The sequence below is a fragment of the Petaurus breviceps genome, unplaced genomic scaffold, assembly GCF_028583685.1.
Source record: "Petaurus breviceps papuanus isolate PSGF00001 unplaced genomic scaffold, PetGlider_PUasm1.0 189, whole genome shotgun sequence".
NCBI classification, from domain to species: Eukaryota; Metazoa; Chordata; class Mammalia; order Diprotodontia; family Petauridae; genus Petaurus; species Petaurus breviceps.
The window spans coordinates 24,370,529-24,396,572 of NW_027185809.1; the positions used below are offsets into that span (position 1 = coordinate 24,370,529).

The 26,044-nt window shown below is 37.2% G+C and overlaps 1 protein-coding gene across 1 annotated transcript in view; it reads left to right on the forward strand.

Annotated features, from left to right (window-relative positions):
- Positions 1-953: 953 nt before the first annotated feature.
- CCDC175 (coiled-coil domain containing 175) overlaps positions 954-26,044 on the forward strand; it is a 118,057-nt gene continuing 92,966 nt past the window's right edge. Inside the window, exons 1-5 of the mRNA XM_069091733.1 lie at positions 954-1,029; positions 3,391-3,476; positions 16,378-16,489; positions 17,341-17,476; positions 24,696-24,924. Of these exons, the coding sequence (XP_068947834.1) occupies positions 954-1,029; positions 3,391-3,476; positions 16,378-16,489; positions 17,341-17,476; positions 24,696-24,924 (639 nt within the window). The remainder of the gene's footprint in view (positions 1,030-3,390; positions 3,477-16,377; positions 16,490-17,340; positions 17,477-24,695; positions 24,925-26,044) is intronic.

The following is a 26,044-nucleotide window of genomic DNA, read 5'->3' on the forward strand; positions in this document are numbered from 1 at the left end:
CTACAACTCAAACAGAATGTCAATGGTAACTATTTCTCTTTGAAACAGCAACTCTGAGGGTCTTCCCCTCCAAGCCTGATTTTTTTCTTCTTTTTTCTAATTAAAGGGACTATCTCTTGACTATCTTTTTAATGAGGCCAATTCACTGAATGGGCATTACTTCATTCTAAATGAGTTCTTGAAAAGGCCTTAGCCTAAAAGGGCCAGGGTATCCCACTGCATCCTGGGTCATCTCCAGTCATCATGATGAATATCTGCTCACTGGACCCAGATGTCTCTGGAGGAAAAACTGAGGTGGCTGACCTTGCACAGCCCTCCCTCACTCAAATCAAAGTCAGCGGCAAATCATGTCAACATTTTCCTGATCCATGGTCCTCTTTGAAAATGAAGCACAAACACAACAACCTGAGGCCTGTCAGCTATCAACCTGGTTAGCCCATCTGCTACGACAGTTTATGTGGAGTGTAATTACATACTATCACATGCTAAAGCTTCTTGGAGCCACAGGTAAGAGTTGAGTGTCAGGTGGATTTCCCGAATTGAATTGTAAACCTGTCAGTCAAAGAACTCGGAAGACCTACTTTTAGGTCTACATACGGAGAAAAATTCTCTTTCCAAAAGAGCTAGGTGAATGAGTGATAGACTTTTGAGGAATAGAGCAAGTATGTGAAAACTTTTGATAACATTTTATTTTCCAGCTGTACCCTTACAGGAGTGGAAGGAGCTCCTGAGTAGGTACTGTACTAGAAGAGGGCTCAGGCTGCTGGGACAGGCCAGCCCACTTTAAGCATGCCTTTCATCCATTGTCCTCTAGGATGGTTCCTGCAGTGCCTGCTCCCATCCCCAGGGGACTCTGGGAAATTCTGTTCCTCCATCACACATGTCCCCTGCTCTTGTTGCCACGGCGACCGGCCCAGACTTGTAATCACTAGCTGACTCCTTTCTCTGCAGCCATGGATGATAGTCTTTGCCCAATCTCCTTGGGCTCTTCAGTGGCCTTAGCAGTGCTGGAGAAACTCTTTGAAGTTGGTAAGGATTTTCTAGATTCTGTAGAAACATGGATGGAGGGTGGAAGAAAGTGGGAGGGAGAGAACTGGAAAGCTTGGTGCCCTCTCTCTCCTCCATCCATTAAAGAAGCTTAGATTTAAGAACTGGGAGAGACTTTAGAGTTCTTTCACTCCATCTCTCTCTTTACAAAGAAGAAAATCAGTTCCCAGAAAGGGTAAACAGCTTGCCCAAAGTCAGACAATAAATTAAGGAACAGAGACAGTATTTGAACTCAGGGCCCGTTTGTTTCTAAACCCGTGGGACTCTTGCCATACTACATCTGCCTCCTCTTCCAAGGCTCCTAAGTAAAGATGTCCCTAGGATCACCCTGGACCAGAGCTCTGTCCTGGGCCCTCCTTTCTTTTCCTTCCATGGTATTTCACTTGGTGATTTCATCAGTTGCCATGGTTTCTATTACCTTCTTTATGCTGATGATTCTCAGATCTACTTTCTAGCCCTACCTAATCTCTCTCCCATCTTCTAGACTAGCATCTCCAGCTTCCTACTAGATAAAATTAGATGTCCTGAAGATATCTTAAACTCAACATACTCAAGACTGAACTCATTATCTTACCCCCAAAGCCCTCCTCCTTTCCAAACTTCATTTTTACTGTTGAAGGTAGCAAGGTTCACCTGGACACCCTTGCTCACAACCGAAGTGTCAATTTTGACTCATTACTCTCTCAACCCCCCATATCCGATCCATGTTCAAATCCTGTTGTTTCCACCAGCATACAATCTCTCATATACAATTCCTTCTCTCATCTGATAACTGACACCATCTTGGTACAGGCTATCATCACCTCAGGTCTGTACTATTTCAGTTAATTGGTTGATCTCCCTGCCTTTTCTTTCCCTACTCCAGTGTTTCATCCACTCAGTTATTATATTAATCTTCTTAAATCTTAGATCTGAGGGTAGTTACATGGTGCAGTGGATAGAGCACCTGGCCTGGAGTCAGTAAGACCTGAGTTAAAATCTTACCTCAGATACTTATTAGCTATTTGACCCTGAACAAGTCACTTAACCTTGTTTGCTTAAAAATCATCAGTCCAGTGAACCAGTTTGTCTAGATATTTTTAAAAACCTGACTTCTCACCATCTGTTAGTTATCTCTCCCAGATTGTATCATTTGCAAATTTGATAGGCATGTCATCTATGCCTTTATCTAAATCATCCATAAAAGTCTTAAACAGCAAAGAGCCAAGCATAGACTTCTGGGGTCACTCTCTTGGAGACTTCTTGCCAAGCTGACATTGACCCATCCACAGCAACTTTTTGAATCCAGTCATTCAAACAATTCAACATGCATTTGATTGTACTGTCATCCAGTCCACATCTCTCTGTTTTCCAAAAGTGTAGTATGAAGTACTTCATCAGAGTATTTGCTTTCAAAAATTTAGATAAACTAGATAGTAGCCATCTGATTTAAGAGTTTAGTAATCATATTAAAAAAAGAAAATATATTTAGTCTGGGGTAACCTGTTCTTGATGAAGCCACCATGTTGGTTCAGTAACCAACTGTTCCCTTTTCTATGTTGAGTAACTACAACTCTAACGATTCAATTTAGAACTTTCCCAGGAATACAATTAACAAGTTCATTGATGGTCCGCTTAATATTAAATGCATAAAATTGTAGTGAGCCTAGAAGACTCGCTTAGGTGATTTTCTGCAGTGCTGTACAGGAGCATAAGATAAGGTGCTGAGAAGACAGATGGTGGAAATAATCTTGGGACTGGCATATATAGGAAAAGCAGACAAGATGGTTGAAGATTGGAGGAACCATGCAAGACTGAACTGGTCAGGGGTGGCTAGGTGGTGCAGTAAATAGAGCACCAGCCCTTGGAGTCAGGAGGACCTGAGTTCAAATCCAACTTCAGACACTTAACACACACAAAAAAAACTAGCCTTGTGACCTTGGGCAAGTCACTTAACCCCAATTGCCCTCCAAAAAGCAAAAAAAAAAAAAGACTGAACCGGTCAATTGTAGGATTGAGAATGAAGGTAAGCAATTGAGACCATGGTAATAGATTGGGAAAAGAAGGAAGAAGATTTGGCCTAGAGATCATGGTAGGGATAAAAAGTAGGATAAGAGGTGTAAGATAGAGAGAGAGATGGAACAGCAAGAAGACTAGGGCCAAGAGAGGAATTTCTGAGTTTGCATGGTGGTTGCTCATTTGTGTGTTATAAAAGTAATTCAAGAAAAATAATTAATTTAGTATATAGTGTTTCTAAGTCAAACCCTCTGTTTTAGAAGATATTTCTATGGAAGTAAGTACCAGTAGTCTAAATTATGTTACATTGCATGTAAAAATAATCCATGAATTTAATTATTTTTGAAGAAAAAACCCTGAAGAATGAAGAATTTCAATTCAACCAAGAAGCCAAGGCTGTTCTTGAGGACATTGCTGAAGCAGTTAAAAAATTGGTATTGTATAATCCATAAATGTTATTGATGACGATTTAGTTAAATATTCAAGTGCCTACTATATACAAAGCAATGTACTTAACACTGGGGGAGTTAAAAAAGTTTAGATAAAATATTACCTGTCTTCATAAAATGTATAATTATCATGGACACATGACATATAAGTAAATATAAGAAAAAAATTGTTACGTAACTATAACAGAGAGCCAGGCTAAATGCATTGTGTTAGTCCCTGGGAGGATAGTTTGTTACCAATTGGGTGACTTGGGAAAGGAATTATGGAGTGAATGGCATTTGAGTTGAGTTTTAAAGTATGCATAAAGGGTGAGGGAGAAGAGTTTGGTAACTGAATGCAGCTGAAGCAAAAATTTTACAAAGGAATCTTAAATTCCTGAATATTGAAAATAATTTAATATGGATTATATTACCTTAGTTTTTCTATTAGGAAAAAACACCAATTTCTTTACATACATTGCTTAGTACCAATCTATAACACTGGAATATCATCTGGTGTGTTTCACTAAAATCCTTCCTACTCTGAAATAGTGAAGCATATTATTTATAAAATCTAAGAAAATTTTACTGTATATGTAAACTATAACTAAAAAGCTACAGGATTTATTCCACAAGTTTTATCCACAAAAAGTAGTCTCTTTTTACCTTCTTCAAGGTGTTCTTTATACAAAAACTGAAGAATACATAACTCTTTGCAAAATATCTAGTATGACAGCATACTATAGCAAATTTTTATACAAAGAATACATGTTGCCAGGCTGGAAACCATCCACAGCTTTGTCTGTTTAGTATTCCTTAATAATTTGAAAAATTGAAAAATCTAAAATACTTTGGGTCTATACAAGCTTATTTTTTTTCACTGATAAGCCATAGGGTCAACATTTTTTTTTGACTGGACCTATAATTTCACTGGTCTAGGGAATTCCTTGGAAGGACACTCCTTTTTATCAAGGCAGCTCAGCAATTACTCTGTAACTTAAAGATTTAGGTTAGTTCTTGGAGCACCAAGGTTGTGTGATTATTTCCTCAGGGTCACACTTCATTATGTTTCAGTGTCAAGGCTTTTGAACCAAGCACTTCCCTGTTGAATCAGAGACCAGTTTTCTACCTACATAGCTACGCTCCCTCGATGTCTTAGTCATATTCATTTTTTTTTCTAAATTAAACAAGAAAATAGCTATATACATAAACATTTGTTGTTAGGGTTTTTTCATTTGTTTGTTTTTACCATTTGGACTTTGGGGGACAAATGTGACTTTCTTTTAGTTTGGGCATTGGGTGTTGCGTGCCCCTCTCCCTTTTCACAAGGCTATTGAGCCTCTAACGCATTTTAGGTTCTAAGTTCTATTTTGGGCAAGGATCTATTCAAATTCATATCCCAGAGTCCCTTACCAATGACTCTGTGCCAGATCATGCCAGGAGATTCATGAAATTAGAACAAAAGACATTTAGTTAAAACAGAATGAAAGATAAATAACAAGGAATTAAATCATGTCATAAATAAGTCTTGCTCAGTTAATCTCCCAACACCATGGCAGAAGAGATATAAATGCATGGCAGTGTTTTAGAAATTAATATTTGTAGACTTTTTATGGTAGAAAACAAAGGAGAGGGGCAGCTAGGTGGCGCAGTGAATAGAGCACCAACCCTGGAGTCAGAAGGACCTGAGTACAAATCTGACCTCAGATTTGGGAATGGCTACACAAGTTATAGTACATTAATATAATGGAATATTGCTACTCTGTAAAAAATGATGACTATGATGAATACAGAGAAGCATAAAATGATCTATGTGAACTGATGCAAAGTGAAGTAAGCAGAACCAAGAAAACAATATACTAATGACTTACAACAATGTAAGTAGAGAGAAACAATCAAAAGTTACTACTGCAAAATTATAAAAAGCAAGTATAGACCCAAAAAAGAGATATGAGAAGACATCTCTCCCTCACTACTTTGAAGAGGTGTGGAATATTATGTATATATTTAGATTTTTTTCAGTGTATTGATTGCTTTTACTGATTGTATTTTCTCTTCATCCTCTTTTCATTTCTTAGAACCACTGTTTATGCCCCCTGTATGGTCTAGATACAACATCCATTTCATGCTACTCCGAACCTCCTTGCTTTCCTTTACTTACTTATATTGACCACTGTGAGACTCTTTTCAACTGCCCATATTGGTAGTACACCTGCTCAACCAGTATCTTCCTTGGGTTACATCCCATGTGATAGGCTCATGCACTGAATTGGGGAAAATGTATTCCAAAGAATTTCCCCTGATGTGTAAGACTGTCTCTTGCCCCTAGAATGGTGGAAACATGCATTCTATCTGCAAACATACCCTTCCACATCCTTCCCCCAATTTAAAAAAATGCCCTCTAAAATCACAAATATACCTAAAAGTATACATCAAAAGCTTTCATCTGGTCAGATAGCATAGTCCTAGCTTGTTTTTTAGTTGTTTTTCATTGTGTCCAACTCTTTGTGACCCCATTTAGGGTTTTCTTAGCAATGATACTAGAGTGGTTTGCCATTTCTTTCTCCAGTTCATTTTACAGATGGGGAAACTGAAACAAACAGGGCTAAATGACTCGTCCAGGGTCACACAATAAGTGCCTGAGGCCAGATTTAGACTCATAAAGATGAATCTTTCTGACTCTAGGCGTGGCACTCTATCTATTGCACCACCCAGCTACCTCATCGTCCTAAGTATAATCCAAAATACAGAGCAGATATATAGGTACGTAGGATGCAATATTCACATTATAGTTCTGTGTAGCATCTCTGAAACATATCTCTTGCAGTAGCACAGCACCTCAATAAGATTATATGCAGCAGATCAAATGCATAGGGGCATATGCAAAATATAGTACATACAACACAACTAAGTGACATAGATAATACATTGATCATATTGAATATAGTTCTGAGTACATAGCAAGTACATGCTTACATGCATTCCATCCAATGGTATCATCTGGCTAGATGCATAATCTCCTCCCTCATTTCTCTAACAGTGTTATAAAGCAGCTTGTTCTCTTGTAGATAATTCTTCCTCTTTTGTAGTAACTTGCTTGTCCACCCTAAATCCCTAGTATTGTCATACTCACTGGCCTGTAGTCCCAATTCTAGCTCACAGGTAGCCCAGTCATGAGTTTGGCTCTATTTCTTTTCTATTGGCCCTATAGAAAATGGCCTCTATTTTTGGAGCCTTCATAGTTAGAATCTTTAGCAGCAAAGGGTATGCCTCTGGATAATCCTTTTAGAGTCAAGTACTTCTTTAATGCTATCTGCTTCCACTGGCCCTTATCTTTTTATAAGCTTCTTCAAAAAAAACATATATGGATTGATAGGGATAGTGTTCAAGTACTGAGTCTAACACTGCCTATAGTACTCTGCTAGTACTAAAATATCATAATTATACAGGCTTGAGTTGGTTCCTGTTAATGTTCCCATTCCAGAGATGTTTGCAGGGTTTTGGCATAACAGATCAACAGTGTAAATCTCCTTGCTACTTTGTACAACATCCTTTGGAAATTAGAAGTTCTTGGATAAGACTCAGTTGTATGTAATCCTCAGTACACAGAGGACTAGTCCCTGCATAGATTAAAGAGCTATATTCTTTAAATATTTTCATCATATGGTTACAATACAATTATTACTTGTGACCCAGCATAACAGAACACCCTTTATACTCGAAGCTTACTATTATTGCTGCATATGAACTTATGGGTCTAGGAAGAAAATCTGGCAGGCTAGAGATTACATTCTTTTGGCCCGGGAGAAGTCCCTAACTCCAACCCCATTTTTCTTTCCTATTGCTGGTCTTTTGTCCTTCAATTTCTAAAGCTAAATTCTCTTGAGAAGAGAATGCATGTTTCCACTTGAGGCAAAATACTACTCCACCTCTTTCGAAGCAATCTTATGGTGATACTCATTCAGGTGACCTGCTTGACCTCTGGTTCAGGCTTCTCTGCCTCTCTGGGAGGAGTGGTCCTGTAGACTATCCCATCTTTTATCAGGCTTGCCATAAAGTCTTTCAGTGGAACTTGGTTTATCTAAGTTGTGTTGTTCTTTCTTTTGATCTCAAGTCTCATTCTTTTTTTGAATTTTTTTGAATTCTTGAATTTATGAATTCTCTTCATGTAAATTCTGTTGACTATTAAAAAAATAGATGGAGGTAGAGCCAAGATGGAGGAGTGTAAAGCTACACACAAGCAGCTTTCCAGAGGGCTGCTGCTGTGAATAGCTTTCAAGGTTCTGATTACATAGTATAGTAAGTTCTCTATTTATTCAATAACAAATCAGAGAAAAAAATACAGCATTCACAATGTTACAACTTATAACAGAAAATCAAAATACAGCATTCACCATGTCACAACTCAACAACTTATCACTAAAATGGCCACATGGTTTTCACCAAAGTGGTCACATAGTTTTAAACAAAGTACATTCATTTAGTCAATCACAAAATCCTTAATTCAATCACAAAGTACAAAAGTCAAATTTCTCCACCCCTAGGTCACAGTAAATTATAATCTTCTTAGTCACTACACAGTATCTAAGTAAAATCTTCTTTCAGCTTGACTCTAGGCTGACTCTCAGCTTCCAAGGTTTCTCTTCCATGGTCCCAGCTCTAACTGTCACCTGGGTTCAAAGACAGGCAGCTCCCAGTTCCTTGTCCAGCTCCTTGTTCAGTTCCCATTCCATATTGAAGTTTACAGTGTTTAGTCCACCTTAAGTCCTTCACAGTTCCTGTTTCTGGGAAGACAAAGTTTACCAAAGCCACAATAATATTCATTCACATTGCCGGCACCATCATCAATTCACTATCTGCCTGTGAAATCAACTCAGACCCACCAACAAGGTCTGAGAACTCCACACAAATCATCAACATAGAAATCAACACAGACCCACAAACAAAGTCCAAGAGGTCAGCACAAATCATCAGTAAAGTCCCAGGACATCCAAAACCCTCCTCCAGGACTTCTGTAAACATACAACCAGAAAATCCTCTTTCAGGGCCTCCAGTAAAGTCCCAGAGCTTCTGTACAAAGTATCACAAACAACCATCAACACAGATAGAGCAGACAAATAGAGTGCTGGGATACCACAAGTTTTCTCCTTCTTGACTCTGCCACCACAAGAGTCCTCCCTTCAGTTCTGCCCTCTCAAGCCTGGAAATTCTCTTTATATATTGTCATTGGCTCCTCCCTTTCCTGTTACAGGAGTCCTTGAATTCTAGGATTCACAGGTTGTGGGGTTCACGTGTTCTGTTTCTGAACAGACGATACAAGGCTCAAAAGAAACTTGAACTGAAGTAAGGTGTTAATTCAATAGCTGAAACAAGGTCTGAACCACTTCTGTGCTTCCCATTATATTCCACCCCTCCAGGATCCTTGGCCTTACAATCTCAGTCTAAATGGCCATCGATCCTGGAGCAAATAGAGGCACTATACTTTGTACTGCTGCCGACTATGCCATAGTGTAAAGACATGCACAAGCAATTTTCCAGAGGATTGCTGCTGTGAACACCTTTCAAGGTTCTGATTACATAGTATAGTGAACATTCTATTTATTCAATAAGAAATCAGAAATAGAAAATCAAGGTACAGCATTCATAATGTTACAACTTATCACAAAAATAAAATACAGCATTCACAATGACTTATCACTTTTCACCAAAGTGGTCACAATAGTTTTCAGCAAAGTACAATTATTTAGTAACTCAATAATTCAATCATCCTTAAGGAGGAGGCTTGCCTCCTTAAAGGGACACAAAATACAAAAGTCAGAGCACTCCACCCCTGGATATTACATTCATTTAGTCAATCACAGAGTCATTAATTCAATCACAAAGTACAATCACAAATAACTTACAATTCCATCAGTTACTACTCAACAGAAAATAACACAATTCAGCAGACAGGGCTTCCAGCTGTCTGACCATTACATCCATACCCAGTTAGTTACCAGAGAGGGAAGCACCAACATCAGGGTTTTCAAAGCCAGGGGGGCTCAATGGATGCCCAGAGTCTCATCTGGCCAAATCACACACCTCTCCCCAAAGTGAGCCTCAAAGCAAAACCTCACATCAGGGTCAGTCACTACTCAGTATTCACAGGGAGGTCTTTTCATCTTGACTTGGGAAAGGCTTTCAAGCTTCCATGTTTTCCCTTCCATGGTCCCATCTCCTACCTGAATTCACCAAACTGTCCCCTAGGTTCAAAGGCAGACAGCTCCCAGCTCCTTGTCCAGCTCTCCGTGCAGTTCCTGTTCCACACTGAAGCTCACAGTGTCCAGTCCACCTTAAATCCTTCACAGTCTCTATTCCTGGGAAGTCAAGGTTTAACAAAGCCACAAACAGACAAAGTAAAAACACCACAGTCATGCTTCCTCTGGCAGCTCCCACTGGCCCTTGGAAGTCTTCAGCAGCTTGACTGGCCCTCAGAAGTCCTCAGCAGCTTGGCTGGCCCTCAGAAGAAACTCCACCACTACAAGTTCCCAGAAAATTCTGACTTTCCCAGCTGGGGTTTTTCCTTATATATAGTATTGCTCCTCCCCATTCAGTCCCTTACTGTTACATCAGCAACAGGGGTTCATACCTTCTGTTTTTTTAGCAAAGGCTTAATTTGAAACTAGGTGCTAAGTACCTGTCAGCTTAGCAATAAAAGGATCTTCAAATTTCATTACTATTACAAGGAGAAAAGACAGAAAGTTGCCTTAACTCTCCCCAGTTTCCCTAGGAAGCAACATTATATCCAGTCTGTTAAGTAGATGGTGACAGAATCCACAAAAAGGCAGAGTGTGAAGTAATTTCCAGCTTAAGATTACTTAGAAGGACTTCAGGAAAGGTCTTTCTCACTTGGATAAAAAGGGAGCACAGCCCAGCACAGACTATGTTCCCAGAAAGCCAGTGGGAGCTTCTGAGCTACAGCACAGATTAGTAACTGAGACAGTCCTGGCTCAGCAGGCTAATGGCACAGCAGGCCTCCAGCTCCAGCACAGAAAGCAAATTGCCAGAATTGGGATATGACAAACATGACTAGGCCCAGTTACCCCAGTGCAGTGGGTAAGCCACAAGCACCTTAAGCCCTGGGCAGAAAGACAGTGAAAAGGGCCTGTATTAGCAAGCACCCTAGCACACCCAGAATGGCCTGCTAGCACAGGTTCTTTTGATCTGCTTTATAAATGAAAGACAGGTTTCAAACAGTTAGCAATATTACTTTAATTACAGAGAAAGAAGTGAGTATAGAAAATACAAGCAAAGAAATGAGTACAAAGACTAACAGACAGGGCTCTAGCTGTCTGAACATAGCAATATTGCCTTACATTTTACATACATCACAGAACTGAGGGAGCACACAAAAATCTGAGCAGTCAGGGGGCTCTGAACATATAAATAAGGAAATAAAAATCCTTCTCATGAGCGAACCCCCCCAAGCAAAATGCCAGTCTCCCAGAATATAAAACAAAGATTTGGCTCCTTATTGGCTGAGTGCCAAGGAGCTTGAAAATTTCCAGCATTTAATAGGAAATTCCCCATAGCCCAGAGCCTGAATAGGTCTGGGCCAGGGCTCTATTTACCTAATTATGGACAGGGAAGATCTTCAAATTCCTTAACATTACAGGACTCCAGCACAAAAAGCTTAGGACAGTGCCCTCTGTGACCTAGGAGCTCAACTTTTAAAAATGAGTAAAAAAAAAAAAACATGAAAAGAACCCTGACCATAGAAAGCTACTATAGTGACAGGAAGGATCAAAACACAATCTCAGAAGAGAACAACAAAGTCAAAATGGCTACATAGGAAGCCTCAAAGGAGAATATGAATTGATCTCAAGCCCAAAAAGTCCCCTTGGAAGAGCTCAAAAAGGATTTTTAAAATCAAGTAAGAGATGTAGAAGTTGGGAAAAGAAATGAGAGTTATTCAGGAGAATTATCAAAAAAGAGTCAACAGTTTGGAAAAGAAAACACAAAAATTGACTGAAGAAAACTACTTCTTATAAATAGAATTGATCAAATGGGGGAAAAAATCCATTGAAGAAAGCAATTCCTTTAAAAGAAGAGTTGGCCAAATGGAAAAGGAGGTACAAAAGCTAACTGAAGAAATTAATTCCTTAAAAATTAGAATTGGGCAAGTGGAATATAATGACTCCAGGAGACATCAAGAATTAGTCAAAGAAAATCAAAAGAATGAAAAATGGAAGAAAATGTAAAAAATATATCTCATTGGAAAAAGAATTGACCTCAAAAATAGATCCAGAAGAGATAATTTAAGAATTGTTGGACTACCTGAAAGCCATGATCAAAAAAAGAACCTGAACAGCATCTTTCAAGAAATTATCAAGGGGCGGCCAGGTAGCACAGCGAGTAAGAGCACCAGCTCCAGTGTTGAGAAGACCTGGAGATCGAATCCCGGGCTCAGACACTTAGCACCCACCCAGAAACACCTGGCCGTGTAACCTTGAGCAAGTTACTTAACCCCAAGTGCTTAGGAGCGGCCAGGTGGCTCAGCGAGTAAGAGCACTGGCTCCAGTGTCAGGATGACCTGGATCAAATCCGGGCTCAGATACTCATCACCACACCCAGAAATAACTGGCCATGTAACCTTGAGCAAGTTACTTAAACCCAATTGCTTTAAAAAAAAAAAAAGAAAGTATCAAGGAAAATTTCCCTGATTTCCTAGTACCAGAAGATAAAAGTCATTGAAAGAATACACCGATCTCTTCCTGAAAGATATCCCAAAATGAAATTTCCAAGGAATATTGTAAGCCAAATTCCAGAATTATTAGTTCAAGGAAGAAATACCACAAGCAATCAGAAAGAAACAATTCAAATATTCAAGGAACCACAGTCAGGGTTACACAGGACTTAGTAGCTTCTCCATTAAAGGAGTGGAGAGCTTGGAATGTGATATTCTATAAAGTAAAGGCTCTTGGATTACAAACAAGAATCAACTGCCCAGAAAAATTGATCTAATCTTTCAGCAGAAAAGATGGACATTCAATGAAAAAGGAGACTTTCAAACTTTCTTGATGAAAACACCAGAGCTTAACAGAAAATTCAGTCTTCAAATACAAGACTCAAGAGAAACAAACAAACAAAAAAAGATAAACAGGAAAGAAAAAAAACATTATTCAATAAGATTAAACTATTATATTACTACACAGGAAGATTATACTTATAACTCTTGAGAGCTATATCTCTATTAGAGCACTTGGAGTATACATATACAGAAGATGTGAGTATAAGTTGACTTTGATGTTATAATATATATAAAAAAAGAAATAGAACAGTGAAGTCCAGAGAGGGCATTATGTGATAGTCTTACAGATATGATCAAAAGGGATTTAAAAGGAACAGGGAGGAAGAAAGAGAACACTGACCACACATATCAACCAAGTCAGCTATCAGGTAGAATAGCTACAATCTGGAAAGAACAGCAATAGAGACATGAAGAAGTTAACAGGAACCAAATCCAAGAAAAAATCCTATGATAAAACTCACGGCCTCAGGCATCTGTATACAAATATACAAAATATTGCTATAACTAGGTATCTAGATGGTATAGTGGACAGAGAACTGGGTCTGAAATCAGGAAGACAAGTTCAAATCCAGTTTCAGATGTGTTCTAGCTGGGTAACCCTGGGCAAGTCACTTAGCCTCTATCTACCTCAAAAATGCAATTTATTTTACTCCAAAGAACTGCAGATTTAGAGCTGAAAGCTCTAAAGCTGTGGTCATATGATTCAAGTTTTTCATTTTGCCCATTAAGAAAATCATGTCTAGAGAAAATAAGTGATTTATCCAAAGTCACGCAGACAATATATAGCATAACTAGGATTTGATTTCAGGTCTGCTGAAAATCAGGTTTTTCCATTTCACCACACCATTTTTATGTTGTTCTCCAGGATAGACTGACATACCTAGCCAAAGCTCTAAGCATGGCCATGATGGACACCAAGACCAAGACTTATTGACAGAATTCTCAAGATAGAATTCCTGAAAGTAAACTCAAGCATCATGCTGTTGCTTGTTCCTTTCAGAGTTCATCTGGGCCCAACCAAGTGACACACTGGTTCTGAATCTCCAAAATTCCTCCCACAATAGGCTCTTATAAAATTAGGCTCAGGTCCAAAGGAAAACCTATAGCATTGTTCTTGGAATTATATGCTAAATGTTAATTCCTTTGGACCTTTTGCTCAGGTCTAAGAATTTCCAGCATTCGGTAACACGCAGTCTAAGTGTTCTGACTAAAGACATCCTTGAGGATGGTAAGGAGTAGTTCTAGATTTCTTCATTCTGTCCAAAGCAAGCACAATCTTAAGATAATTTGGTCTCAAAGTCTCAACCTTGGTAGAAACTGTGGAAGCCCTGAGAAGAGAAGTACTTCTTCCATAGTATTTTGGCTGCTATAGAAGCTATCTTGTTCCTGGTTGGGTAGACTTGTGCATACAAAGTGAAATTGGTCTATCACTATTGTGAGATTACTTATGTTATTCACATCCAAAGATATATCTTAACCTACTAGCTCCAAAGGCTTTCTAGTGCTTGTGATTTCTAAATAAACTATGCCAAAGTATCACCTATATTTGTTACACATATGTATATCCTCACATGTCTATATATAATTATTCAAAGAATAGTTAATAAAGAAGATGAGGCATAGATCCAACTGCAAGGATGTAAATTTGAACCAAAAATCTGTCACTGAGACTCAATGAAAAGAACACTGTTGATTTAGAATATTGCTCTAAAAGGGTGTAATTTGTTCAAAAGAATCAGATTAGGTAAAAGAGTGAGGGGGGAAGCAGCACTGTATATTAATATGATATGTTTATGTAAGAAAATCTAGGACTTGGGAGAGAAATGTGATGGAGAGTGTTGGATGAAGATCAGGGGAGGTGGAAACAGAAGCAGTGTGTGCATCTTGTTAATTACTCATGTAGCCACTAGATGGAGTTGTCAGGTGAGGTGTGGCTATATAAGACCAAAAGTCGTAGATACTTGTTCTTTGGAACTTTAGGAATATGGGTATTGCTAGCTAGATCAGGCCACAATTAATTTCCTCCCACCAAGTGTAGCAGCAAGCACCCCAGCGTCCCCAGGGTGGCTGCCAACACACGTTCTTAGATCTGCTTTGCTAAAGGAAAGCAACTCAAAATTGGTTAACAAGCTTACTTTAATCAGTCAAACATATGTCATTTACCTAGTTCAGGGGGAAAAGGTCAGACCCCGAACTTCAGAGTATACAGACAGAATTATCAAGACAGAGAAACAGATCAAGTAGACAGGTTTCCAAACTGTCCAACCATTACATCCATACAAAATCAACATCTGGGTTTTTCAAAGCAGGGGGGGCTCTCAACAATGGCTTCCCATAGTCTCATCTGATCAAATCACAGAACACTTCTCAAAGTGAGCCCCAAAGCAAAGCCTCACATCAGGGATCATATAGCCTTCTCCTGGGTCAGAGAATGTAACCACCCTCTTGACCCACTGCCCCATCACACAGCATCAAGGTGTGGGCATTCCTGAAAACCAAGCCTCCTGCCACAGGCTCCATGTGACCACATTCAGCCTATTAAGAGGCAGAGTATATTTTCAAATCAAGGAAGGTTCTCCGAGTCTCTTAAGCCTATCAAAGGGCCTAGAGGCAGGGAAGATCTTTAAATTTGCATTTCCATTACACCAAGTAATTCTGCCCTTGATCCTACCTCTATATCTCTATGAGAGGAGGGAATTTGGGGTGGGGAAAGAAGCAAGTGACCCCATAGCCCCAGTCTTATTACAGATAGCAAAAATGATACTCTAACTGATTTTAGTCTAGGGAATGGGGAAGTGGGGGAGGGTAGATATCCAGATTCAAGTTATTACTGCCTCTTAAGTTTATAAAAGTCATGAATCAAAATCATTTAAATTCTTTTTACTTTCTTCAGAAATCTTGGTGAGGAAAAATTTTAACAAAGATTTAGTCATTGCTGTCCTCCATTGTGCTTATCCCTGAATTCAGATAGTTAACAGACATGAGTCAAATGTCACATGTGATTGAAAACATTTTGTGAGACAAAGCTAGCAAATAGAAATGACTTAAAGAAAGTCATGGATAAAGTACCTACCCACTTGGTACTGGCACTATGAAATGAGAAAGAGGAGGTAAACCTTTCATAACTCTCAAAGGGACTGTTGTAACGAGCAGTATGAGTATGATCCAGCTATTCCATTCTCCTTCCCCAATTGTTTCTTCCTAATTGGTAGCTCAGACACTGGAGCCAAGCTGGCAACAGTCAGATGCTTGTCTCAGAATTTAGCAACATGCTCAGTAACACTTTTACATTCCTCTCCATGATCATCATTGTGCCCCTGAATCTATTACTGCTAGCCCTCTGCCCTTGACCACTGTCAGGTACCCTCTCTTTTCCTGCAGTCTAGTTAAAAAGTCAATGTAGTCTAGGTCCTCCCTGTTTCAGAGTTTGCCATGTTCTCTTACTTATACATGTCTCTCTTACCTATCAAAACAAGAGAAAAGAATTAAAGATATAATCATAGGTAAAGAAGAGATAGAACTATCCCTATTTGGTGTAGATATTATGGTTTACTTGGAAAATCTTAGAGAATCAGCAAAAATATAGCCTCAGCAAAGTTGAAGACCACAAGATAAGAATATATAAAAAGTAGGCATAAAAAAGTATATTTGGTCTAATGCAATAAATATTTATAAAATATATTGGGAAAATTTCCCCAGTTTTCTATGTTCTTTTGGGAACATGTCAAAAAAAATTAGAAACTTAGATCTCTGAAAACATTTGTGGAGCATTGTTGTTCTGCCCCATTCTTCTAATACCTGTTGTTTTAATTTCTCAAACATTACATAAATTTTCAGGAATGTATGAGGAAAACCACAATTGAACTTCTAGAAATTGAAAGCATAGAAATCAGCAGGCTGCGTTTTGTCCTATGGCATCTTCCAGGAAACATTGCCAAGGAAATAGAAGGTATTTTTGATGGAAAAAAATTATTTCAAATATAAAAATTAAAAATATTTTATGACAAAAAATTTTGCTCATGTTTTGAAAATGAATTTCAATGCTTTATCTCTTTCTGAAATTTAATTCAATTCAACAAACATTTATTGGGCTCCTATATATTAGGTGCTAGGGCTGTGTAAAAACAAACAAATAAGAACCAAAGCCTGACCTCAAGGAACTTATCTTCCACTAAGTGATAAAATATGTAAATAGATAAGTAAAGAAAGATAATTTAATTTGAGGCTGGAAAGAGCACTAATAATTAGAGAGAGCGGAGAAAACTTCCTGGAGAAGATGTCACTCAAGATGAGTCTTAAAAGAAGTTAAGGAAACAAGTGTATATTAAGCACTTACTATGTGTCATGCATGGTACTAAGCACTTCACAAATATTTCATTTGATCCTCACACTGGATGTAGATGTGAATATTATCCCCATTTTGTAGTTGAAGAAACTGAAGTTAAGTGATTTACCCAATGTCACACAGCTAATACTGGCGCACCACCTAATGATCTCTAGGCAGAGGTGGAGTGCATTTCAGAAATAGATGAAAATCTGTATAAAAACATCACTGAGTTTGGGCAGGGGCGGGGGAGGAGCATGACTGGAATATAAGGTATGTAAAGGGGAGTATTGTGAAATAACCCTAGAAAGTTAGGTGAGACTCAGATTATGAGGGGTTTAAAACCAAATTGAGGTGTTTGAATTTTATCCACTAAAGATTCTTGTGTAAGAGAGAGACAATCATTAGATCTATGCATTAGGAAAATTATTTTGCCAATTGTGAAATACTTATAAATGTTATTACTTATTTTTAAGATGCTGTATTTGCTGCCCGTAAATCAAATGTAGATGAGATAAGTAAATTACATACTGCAATTAAAAAAATCACATGTGAAATGGAGCTGCTGAATAGACAACTAAGTACTCTGGAAAACTTGAATTTTGATTTGCGGTAAATATTTATCATTTTTGTAATTGCATCTCTAAAAAATTATCAAAATTTAACAATTGTGGCAATTAATGTCTATTCCTTGAATTAGCTACAGGTGTTTTTAATGCCTTGTTTATATAACCTAAGCAAATTGCTCATGTGTTATAAGTTCCTGATATAGGACCATGTCTTTTATGGTCCTAAACTCATTTTTTTACACTATGTAGCACAACTTTTTGTGTATAAACAGGCAGGTGACAAATATATCAGATGATGTTAGAATTGTCCTTTTGGTGACAAATTTCTAATTTATAATGACAAAACATTCCAAGAGGAGGGTTCTAAAAGAAAATATATTTATTAAATAGAAAAATGATAGCAATTGGGAAACTTCAATAATCAATTAGCATAATATGAAAAATATAAATATGAGCAAGAAAAAAATTATATTTTTCAATAAGGTACTAAAGAAGCTAAATTAAATAAATAGACAAAACCTTGAATGGGAAGAGGAGAGAATACTCTATTCTGTCACAAAAAATGTCCATGTTCTAGGACCCAAAAAATAAATCAATCAAGAATTTTTAAAGCAAATACTATACACTAAGTTCATGTGATACAACTGCTAAGAATTAAACTATATTTAAATTTACATTCTAATGGAAAGATGATATAAATGAATGTATAGATGGAAAGCATTTTATTAAGTATGTACTATATAACAGAAAATTAAAACTTTTAAGGAACCCTCCACCTCCTTGCTTTCCAAGCAGTGGGGATTGCAAGAGGAACTGAGGATATCAGAAGTAGTAATGGCAAATGAACTGGCCACCCAGAGGTCACAGAAAAAATGACAGTTGAACTTGAAGTTCAGAACTCAGGGAGAGAGAATGTAACCCACTATTCAGATGTATATAAAAGCATGGGATTGGGTTGGCATATTATAAGGGTAAGACCTCACATAGGCTTCTTTCTACCAGACCCTATTAGCCCCTTGTACCAGTTTTCTTACAGATTAGGGTTGTGGGTGATAGTAATTTAAATTGGGAACTTAACCGAAGAGGCTGCCAAGAGCTGAATGGGACATGATGTTGGTGGTGGTGGTGGTGAGAAGCCCACTATATCAACTCAATGAAGAGATAGCATTCAAAATCTTCCCCTAGACTAGAAGGAAAAACATTGAGACTACATTATTATTTTCCTTGCTGTTACATTACCCTAGTCTAGACCATCAGTGAAGGAAGACAATCTTTTTGTTCCTCCCTAACCCATTACCCATTTCACTCCCCACAGAGTGATTCTAACCTTCTTATCTCTTAAATTTTACCACACCTCCCCCACCCTCTCAACTTAAAACCTCATCTCTTACTCTACTGAAAAAATGGTGGCCATTTATTGTAAGCTCCTTCTTCTCCCTTCCTCTTCATCTCAAAACCCTGTAATATTATTTTCCTCCCTTACCTCCTTTTCCTCAGTCTATAATAATGAGGTGATCCTTCTCATTGTCAAGAACAACCTCTCTACATATGCCTTTGGTCCCATCCCCTAATGATGGGATACAGGCTCTGGGAAACCCCTTGAACTCTGATTGAATCTTTCCATTTGATGAAGCATTTGCCTGAGGCCATAAGCCTTTCATTATAGCTAAACCCAAATCTCTTACCCTTAAGTGAACCTAGTCCTCCATTGTCCAACTACTTTCCACCCTTGATCCTATCAAAATATCTATACTAAAATCTGTTACCTTTAAACTAGCCTAGCCCTCCATTGTCTGTCATCTCCAGGTAGCCTTCAGCTATTTCCCACCTTTAATCCAATTACTGGAGTGTGACCTTAGTTCCATCAAAAATCCTGCTTAGACTCCTCCTCAAGATCCTTCCCAAACTCCTCCTCTAGACCCTAAATCCTCCCACAATCTTTCTGTATATAAAATCCACCTTGCCTCCATGATGGAACTGAGAATTCAGTCTAGCGCAGACTCACTGTGTCAGATTATTCTCACCCACTTGTCCAATACAAGCATCACAGATACTTAGACTCCTAAAGAGTCGACTCATTAAGGCAGAGCTTTAATAAACTTTTTTTTACTTTTTTTGGAGGGCAATTGGGATTAAGTTACTTGCTCAAGGTCACACAGCTATTTTTTGTGCTAAGTGTTTGAGGCCAGATCTGAACTCAGGTCCTCCTGATTCCAGGACCAGTGCTCCACTCACTGTGCCACCTAGCCACCCACTTTAATAAACTTTTACTTTGGCTGAGAGAAGACTTGAGTTGAATTCATTTGGCAGAACTCAGTGTGTTGATATTTTGGGGTCTCAAGCACCCCTAAACCTCAAAACTATTATCCTCTCTAGCAGAATACCACTCAGTCATCCCCTCTCTTAAATCCTTGATTTTCCCTATCCTACCTTTCTTTTCCTACCACCTTCAAAATGCCCCTCTTCCTCCCTCCTTAAAAAAAAATCTTCACTAAACTCCATAAACCCATATCTCCTATCTCACCTTCCTTTCTTGGACAAACTGGTAGAAAGAAAAAAACTGTCTCTATGCATTGCCTCTTTTCTCACACCTTTTGCAAATATGATTTCCCATCTCATTTTACAGATGAAACTGTTCTCTCCAATTAACAATGACCTCTTAATTGTCAAGTGTCATGTCTTTTCTCAGTTTTCCTCCTGCTTCACCTCTCTGATGCAATTTTGGCATCTTATTTTTGTCCTTTTTTATTTTCATTTTTAATTTTCAATTAACAAGATTTTAAAATTATTTGACCCTTTCTACCACCCCTTCCCAATTAAGCAAATGAAAATAAACCCAGCAAAAGTAAAAGCCTCAATACATAGCTGTTTAGTCTGACAAAATAAATTCCCACATTAGTCATATACAAAAATGTATTGTACTTTCTACATTTTAATTTTATCCCCTCTCTGTCAGGAAGTGAGTGGTACATTTCATCTTTCCTTTGGGTTTGTGGTTGTAGTTAACATGATGAACATATTTCTGTTATGTATCTCTATCTATTTATAGTTATAACTAAGGGGATTCCCCTTTAACATCTTTCCTTTCACAAATTTTAAACTTGTCCTGGTATAAAAGTCAGTTATAAGAGATCCTTTTAAATATTATATACATAGACTTGCTACTTCTCATCTAATCAATCTCATTGTTTGTGAGTTTCATACCTGGAATGGGCCCTTTTCATACACATGAACAATTTCAGATTTTAAAAAAACTTACAGGAAGATTCACAAGATCTTTTCTTCACCTAATTCCCAATATTTACTTTTCACAAGCATACTTTTATAAATTTCCAAATATCTTAATTCACAATCTCATGATAGCAAGACAATCTCAACTGAATCCTTTCTTCTAAACAGAGGCAAACCTGAAAGTTTAAAATTTCTTACAATATTTCATATACATGATCAGAATGCCCCAGTCATCACTTTTTCTTGCTCCTCTGGTAGTGTAATTCTTAGCAGCATTTAGACTATAGGAGAAACTGCTTACCAATAATACAATTATTTACCAAATTACAATATCATAAACAATTATCATATTCTTAAATTTAAATTTTAAAATCCAAGCCAAATAATTACCTGTTTGGTGACCCTAATTTAGTCATTTCCAAATTCCTTTGCAAAAAAAAAAATCATTCACCACTAGCATATACTTCACACCCAAAAGAAAATTTCACATTAGATTATCAAACAGAATACAATTAACTTTTAGGCTCCTCAGTTATCACCCAAACCACATTTCTTAAAAATACATGACATTTGAGTGAGCACTATGCAAGCCAAAGCCAAAACACCTGTATAATTATATTTTTACTGTTTTATTTTGCAACGTGGCCAGTATGGAAATATATTTTGCATGACTTCACATGTAAAACTGATATAAAATTTCTTGCCTTCCCAAGGAAGGAAAAATATGAAAGGGAGGTAGAGAATTTGGAACCCAAAATGTCAAAAATGAATGTTAAAAATTGATATGTGAGGGGAGACAATTCTAGAAAGATGGCAGAGTAGGTCAGAAAATTCCAAACTTTCAAGATCTTCCCCCACAAAAGAGTTAAAATAGCACCTCAGGATGAACAAAGTGTGGGTGGAGATAAATAAGAACAGGGGCATAACCAGGCTCCTCCAGCAGACAATTTGAGAAGATCAGAAGAAAAATCACAGGATAAAGTTTGGTCCCTGTGAAGAATAAACAACTCCAGGGTAGGTTCCATTTTAACAACAAGTGGCAAGCCTCTTAAACAACAAGTGGCAAGCCCTGGGTTTAGTTTGTTTGAGAGGCTGTCTTGGCCCCAGAAACCAGAACTTGTACACCCCAGATAGTGAGGAGAGTTGGGCATTTGAGCCTGAGAAGATCAAGAGAACCTCTGTTGACCAGCAACACCAGACCCATTTGTGCTATGAAGGGGGCAAGAACATTCTAGTACATGCCTGGTGAGTGCAGAAGTAGTGGGGCAGAAAGCCCCTGGCTGTGAGCATTTATAGGAGGTTAGAGTTTTGGCTTTGGTTTCAGGCTAGAGGGCAGAACTGAAGATCTGGGGCAAGAGGCACCATTCTCCATACCCCAGGGCTAGAGGCGATTACAAATAAACAAGCTATCACCCCCCTCTCCCCAAAATGCACAGGCAAAAGAGAATCCAACTATAGAAACCTATTATGGGAATAGAGATGACTGTGGTTTATCTTCAGAGGAGAAAATTGAAGTAAAGAAATCCCCAAAGAGTAACATCAAATGGTCACCTGCCCCAAAAGAATTTATAGAAGACCTTAAAAAAGACTTTAAAAATCAAATGACAGAGATGGAGGAAAAACTAAAAAATAAAATAAGAATAATACAAGAAAAGGAAGAAGGGTATGAAAGAAAAGTCAACCATCTAGAAAAGGAGATCAGAATTTTAAGGAAGAAAATGACACCTTGAAAATTAGAATTGGGCAAAGTGAAACCTATGAAATTGCAAGAGATCAAGAAATGACTAAACAAAACATGAATAATGAAAAAAATAGAAGAGAAAGTGAAACATCTTATAAGAAAAACAACAGATTTGGAGATTAGATCAAGAAGAGAAAATTTAAAAATAACTGGACTAACTGAAAGTTACAATCAAAAAAGAATCTTGATATAACTAATACTTATTATATATATAAAATATGTATATTATAATATGCATAATTTATACATATAACATAATAATTAAACAAAATTGTCCTGAAGCATTAGAGCAAGGGAGGAAAGTAGAAATAGAAAAAAAATCCATCGATCACCACTTAAAAGAGATCCTATGAGGAAAATTCATAGGACTATCATAGTAAAATTCCAAAATTTCCAACTCAAGGAAAAAATATTAAAAGCATCAAGATTAAAACAATTTAAATACGAGGGTGCCACAATTAGAATTACACAAGACCTAACAGCAGAAGACATAAAAAGACCACAGATATTGGAACACACCATATTGAAGAGCAAAAGAACTGGGGTTCTGGCCAAAAATATCATACCCTGCAAAGTTAAATATTATCTTGAATGAAAAAAAAATGGATATTTGATAAACTCAGATTTTCAAGACTTTGTTTAAAAAAATCCTGAACTTAATAGACAATTTGACATACAAGAACCAATATAAATATAAGGTATGTAACAAAGATTGATTATAAGGGATCCATAAGGACAGACTGTTTACTTTTTATATATGTAAAATGTAAAATTTATGTCCAAGATTCTTAATAATTGGGTAGTTCATAAGAAAGATTGGGAAAACCTGAGCATGATATAAATTTTAAAAATAAAACCATTTAGGAACTGTTAAAAAAGAGTAATTATTTTATACAAATGAGCTGCAAGAGGAAGAACTGATACATAGAAATTAGACAGGGGAGGAGGGTTGGTATTTCTGGTAACCTACTTTCATCAGGAATGGGTGTAAGAGAGAACATGTATAAAATTTTGGAAAAAAAATGATATGTGACTGAGAAATATTTTACAAATTAATTTTAAAAATTAGTTATATAAAAATGCTCTAAATCACTAATAATTAGAGAAATGCAAATTAAAACAATTCCATGGTACTATCTCATACCCATCAGATTAGCTAAGATGACAGAAAAAGGGAAATGGCAAATGTTGGAGTGAATGGGGAAAATAGGTACACAAAAGCACTGTTGGTAGAGTTAGTAACTATGATATTATTATATAATATACATTATATAGTCATTCTGGAAAACAATTTGGAACTATTCCCAAATGACTATAAAATCGTGTATACCCTTTGACCCAGCATTACCATTTCTAGGGCTATGCCCCAAAGAGATCAAAGAAAAGGAAAAAGGACCATATGTACACAAACACTTATAGCAGCTACTTTTGTGGTGGCAAAGACTTGGAAACTATGAGGAGCTCTCCATTAGTTGAAGAATGGTGGACCAAATTATAGTATGTAATTGTGATAGGATACTATTGGGTTATAAGAAATGATGGAGAGGATTTCAGAAAAACCTGGGAAGACAAATGCAAACTGATACAAACTGAAGTGAGCAGGACCAGGAGAACAATCTCTACAGTAACAGCAATGTTGCAATGATAATCAATGGTATAGACTTAGCAATTCTTATCAATACAATGATCCTAGACAATTCCAAAGAACTCATGATGAAAACTGACATCCATCTCCAGATAGAGAACTGATAGATTCTGAGTGCAGAGTGAAGCAAATTTTTTCTCTTCTTCATTTTTCAACATGGCTAATGTAGAGATATGTTTTGTATGATTTCATATATGTAATGGATATTGTATTTCTTACTTTCTCAATAGGTAGGGGAGGGAATAAGGAGAGGGAAAGAATTTGGAACTGAAAAGGAACATTTAAAATTAAATGCTAAAAGGAAAATAATGCATACATATATTATAAAATTTAAATTACTGTACAAACAAAAATATTAGAATTAAATTAAAATGAAAACATTAAAAAATTCCATTTAAATAAAAATGATTTATTATCATCTTTGCTATTTTCATTTTCATTACTTTTGTCTTTGTTCTCTTCTTTCTATGGGTTTAAGAACTCATATGTAATGTTCAGGTTTTATATAAGAAAACTGTAGGGAAAAGGTATACTCTGTATTAGGGGTAAAAAGTGAGTATTCCAGCAACTTAAAATATTTAGACCTTTCTAAAATCAATCCTCATTCATTCCAAAGAATCATTATTGTTATTTATTTTTACATAGTAAAGAGCAAGAAGAAATAGCGGACAATCATCAGAAAATTGTACTGTTACTCAACATGAAAATGAGAGAAAAAGCTGAAAATAATGTTTCCACTAAAGAGATATATGAAAAAAAAAGACTTGAAGAAGAAAAAATTGCCCACTACCAAGCTCTATTGAATGCGTTAAATGATGAAATGGAGACAGAAAGGGAAATATTTAAGCAGAATAAAGAAAACTTAGAGAAAATGGTAAATATCATAATTAATGTTTTTCATAGGACTAAGAATCAGAAGGACCCTTAGGGATAACCTTGATTAGCCCCATAGACCAGCTAATTGAACTTATGCTCAAATTACAAGATGACTTAGACAAAAGTCTTATAAAACCTTATTGAAGGACACACAGGGACAGTTGGAAATTACTAGTCCTGTGATCAGTTCTTGATCCCCTGAAGTGTCAGGCCCATCGTCACACTTCAGTAATCTCCTAGAAAGGTGGAGGGGATAAAGCACTAAAAATCTAGGAAACATGAATGCAGCTTCTGCCTTGTATAAGGTGCCTGAAATTACAGAGCCTACCCAGATTCCCCAAGACATACCTGGAAAAGCAGATGTGTCCTACTTAAAACAACAATTTTCTAAGAAAAATGAGGCCCCTCATAGAGGAGAAAAGGTAAAGTATGATAGAGATGAGGTGATTGCTGTGGGGCGAGAAACCTTCCTTTCTACTATCAGCAAAGTGTTGTCTTACTCACTGATCCATCTGAAGAGTGATTTGCCTGGACAGAACTTGCTATTTTTTGGTATGTACTTGCCTTGTGGCACTACTGGGACCTGGTGAATTTATTCACTCCTTACTTTTCCTCCCCTAACACCCTAATATTAGGGTGACTGGTGAATAAGCATCTTTTTACTTTTTTGAAATGTCATACTCTTTTTAAATCTTACTTATCTGTTGTTTGTACTTTTATAATGAGTTTTGTTTCAAGATAAACTGACTTTTATTATATTCTTAATGAGTTTTATTATAGAGAAATGGATAAAAAGGGAAAGCACAGTGGCTACCAACAATTTTTGTTTAGAGGCTGTGACTAGGGAAGGAAAATCATTTCTTACCTTGTCTGTGGGCTCTGGGTTTATTGAATTCCATTAATATTTGGCATAACAACTATCTCAAATAGCAGAAGAACAAAAAGTGAACTCACAAGACCAATTGCTCTGGACCTATTGTGGTCTAATCTTTGAGCTTCTGAGTGAACTGGGTTTAAGATTTTGTGACAGAAAGGGAGGAAGGGAGAGGAGAGGAGAGAAGAGAGAGAGACAGGAAGGGAGGGAGGAAGGAAGGGAGGGAGGGAGGGAGGGAAGAAGG